General features: G+C 57.4%; 1 protein-coding gene across 1 annotated transcript; it reads left to right on the forward strand.

Moving 5' to 3' along the window:
* Positions 1 to 6: 6 nt before the first annotated feature.
* On the forward strand, positions 7 to 1,678 carry ISLR2 (immunoglobulin superfamily containing leucine-rich repeat 2; the record flags this gene model as incomplete). Its single annotated transcript, XM_010016118.1, has 1 exon — positions 7 to 1,678. A coding segment is annotated over exon 1 (1,536 nt), but the record flags the coding sequence as incomplete, so codon positions are not given.
* Positions 1,679 to 1,682: the final 4 nt, after the last annotated feature.

The raw sequence follows: 1,682 nt of genomic DNA on the forward strand, positions 1-1,682 counted from the left end.
GGCACACAATGAGATCCGCTCCATCGAGCTCGGGACCTTCGCCATCCTCGTGCAGCTGAAAAACCTCGACATCAGCCACAACCAGATTGTGGATTTCCCCTGGCAGGACCTCTACAACCTCAGTGCTCTCCAGCTGCTCAAGATGAACAATAACCACATGGCTCTGGTGCCTCAGGGAGCTTTCCACACCCTGAAGGATCTCCGGTCCCTGCGCATCAACAACAACAAGTTCACCACCCTTGCAGAGGGTATCTTCGACTCGCTTAGCTCCCTCTCCCACCTGCAGATCTACAACAACCCTTTCGAGTGCTCCTGCAAGCTCCAGTGGTTGAAGAAGTGGATGGACAGCACTCTCATCTCCATCCCCGAGAAAGACTCCATCACCTGTGCCCTCCCGGACCAGCTCCGAGGAGTGCCAGTGGGGAAGACTCCGGATGTGCAGTGCACCTCACCTACCGTGCAGCTCACCTATTACCCAAACCTGGACACCACAGAGCTCTTTGATGGCTTCACTCTGACGCTGCACTGTGCTGTGACAGGTACCCCACCACCTGAAGTGAGCTGGAAGATCCGCACCTCCAGCCAAACCGTAGAACTCAATGGGAACCCGAAGGAGAGCACTGGGAAGGACCTCCCAAAACAGGACCCTGAGCGCTTCTTGGTCTTCAAGAATGGCACGTTGGTGATTCCCCACCTGAGCAAGCGGGAAGAAGGCACCTACACCTGCCTGGCCACCAACGAAATGGGGAGCAACCAGACCTCGGTCAACGTGGCTGTGGCGGGCACCCAGAAATCCCCACTGCAGCCTGGGAGGGACCCGCTGGGAGGCAAAGCACAGGCAGGTGACAAGAAGCCTGGGGCCAAGGGAGCGAAGAACAGTGTGCTCATGCCAGATGAGAGAAGCAAACCACTCGGTCCCACCCGGCAGAGCCAACCATCCATGGCAGCTGAGGTGGAGTCCACAGGAGATGGGCAAGTCCCTTTCCAGCTTCCACCCTTTGAGAAGAAGTGTGGCTCGATACAAACCAGCAAGTACATTTCCAACCACGCCTTCAACGAGAGTGGCGACTTCAAGCAGCACACGTTCGACCTGGGGGTGATTGCTTTAGACGTGTCAGAGCGTGATGCCCGGGTGCAGCTCACACCCACCTACATGCAGCCCGAGAAGGTCCACCTCAGGATGCTCTACCTGTGCCAAGAGAGCAGGCAGGGCCATGCCTTGGTCCAGTGGTCCAAGATCGAGGAAGGGGTGAACTCGTACTGGTTCCAGGGCTTGAACCCTGGCACCAACTACTCCGTGTGTCTCACCTACCTGGGGGAGGACTGCCAGGTCCAAGTGGTCTTCACTACCAAAAAAGAGATCCCCTCCCTCATCATCATTGTGGTTGTGAGCATCTTCTTGCTGGTGCTGGCCACCTTACCCCTGATGGGGGCCACGTGGTGCCACCTCCTCTCCAAGTACCAGGGGAAGACCTACAAGCTCATCATGAAGGCCCAGAACCCGGACCAGATGGAGAAGCACATGGCCGCTGATTTCGATCCCCGTGCCTCCTACCTGGAGTCCGAGAAGAACTTCAATCCCAGCGAAGTGGGTGAAGCAGAGGTGGAGGAAGAAGATGAGGAGGAGGATGACGAAGGAGGCAGATGGAGGGGGAGGAGAGAAGCCGAAGGGGCTCCGGAGC

Source organism: Nestor notabilis, unplaced genomic scaffold (genome assembly GCF_000696875.1).
Source record: "Nestor notabilis isolate BGI_N333 unplaced genomic scaffold, ASM69687v1 scaffold26896, whole genome shotgun sequence".
Classification (NCBI taxonomy): Eukaryota; Metazoa; Chordata; class Aves; order Psittaciformes; family Psittacidae; genus Nestor; species Nestor notabilis.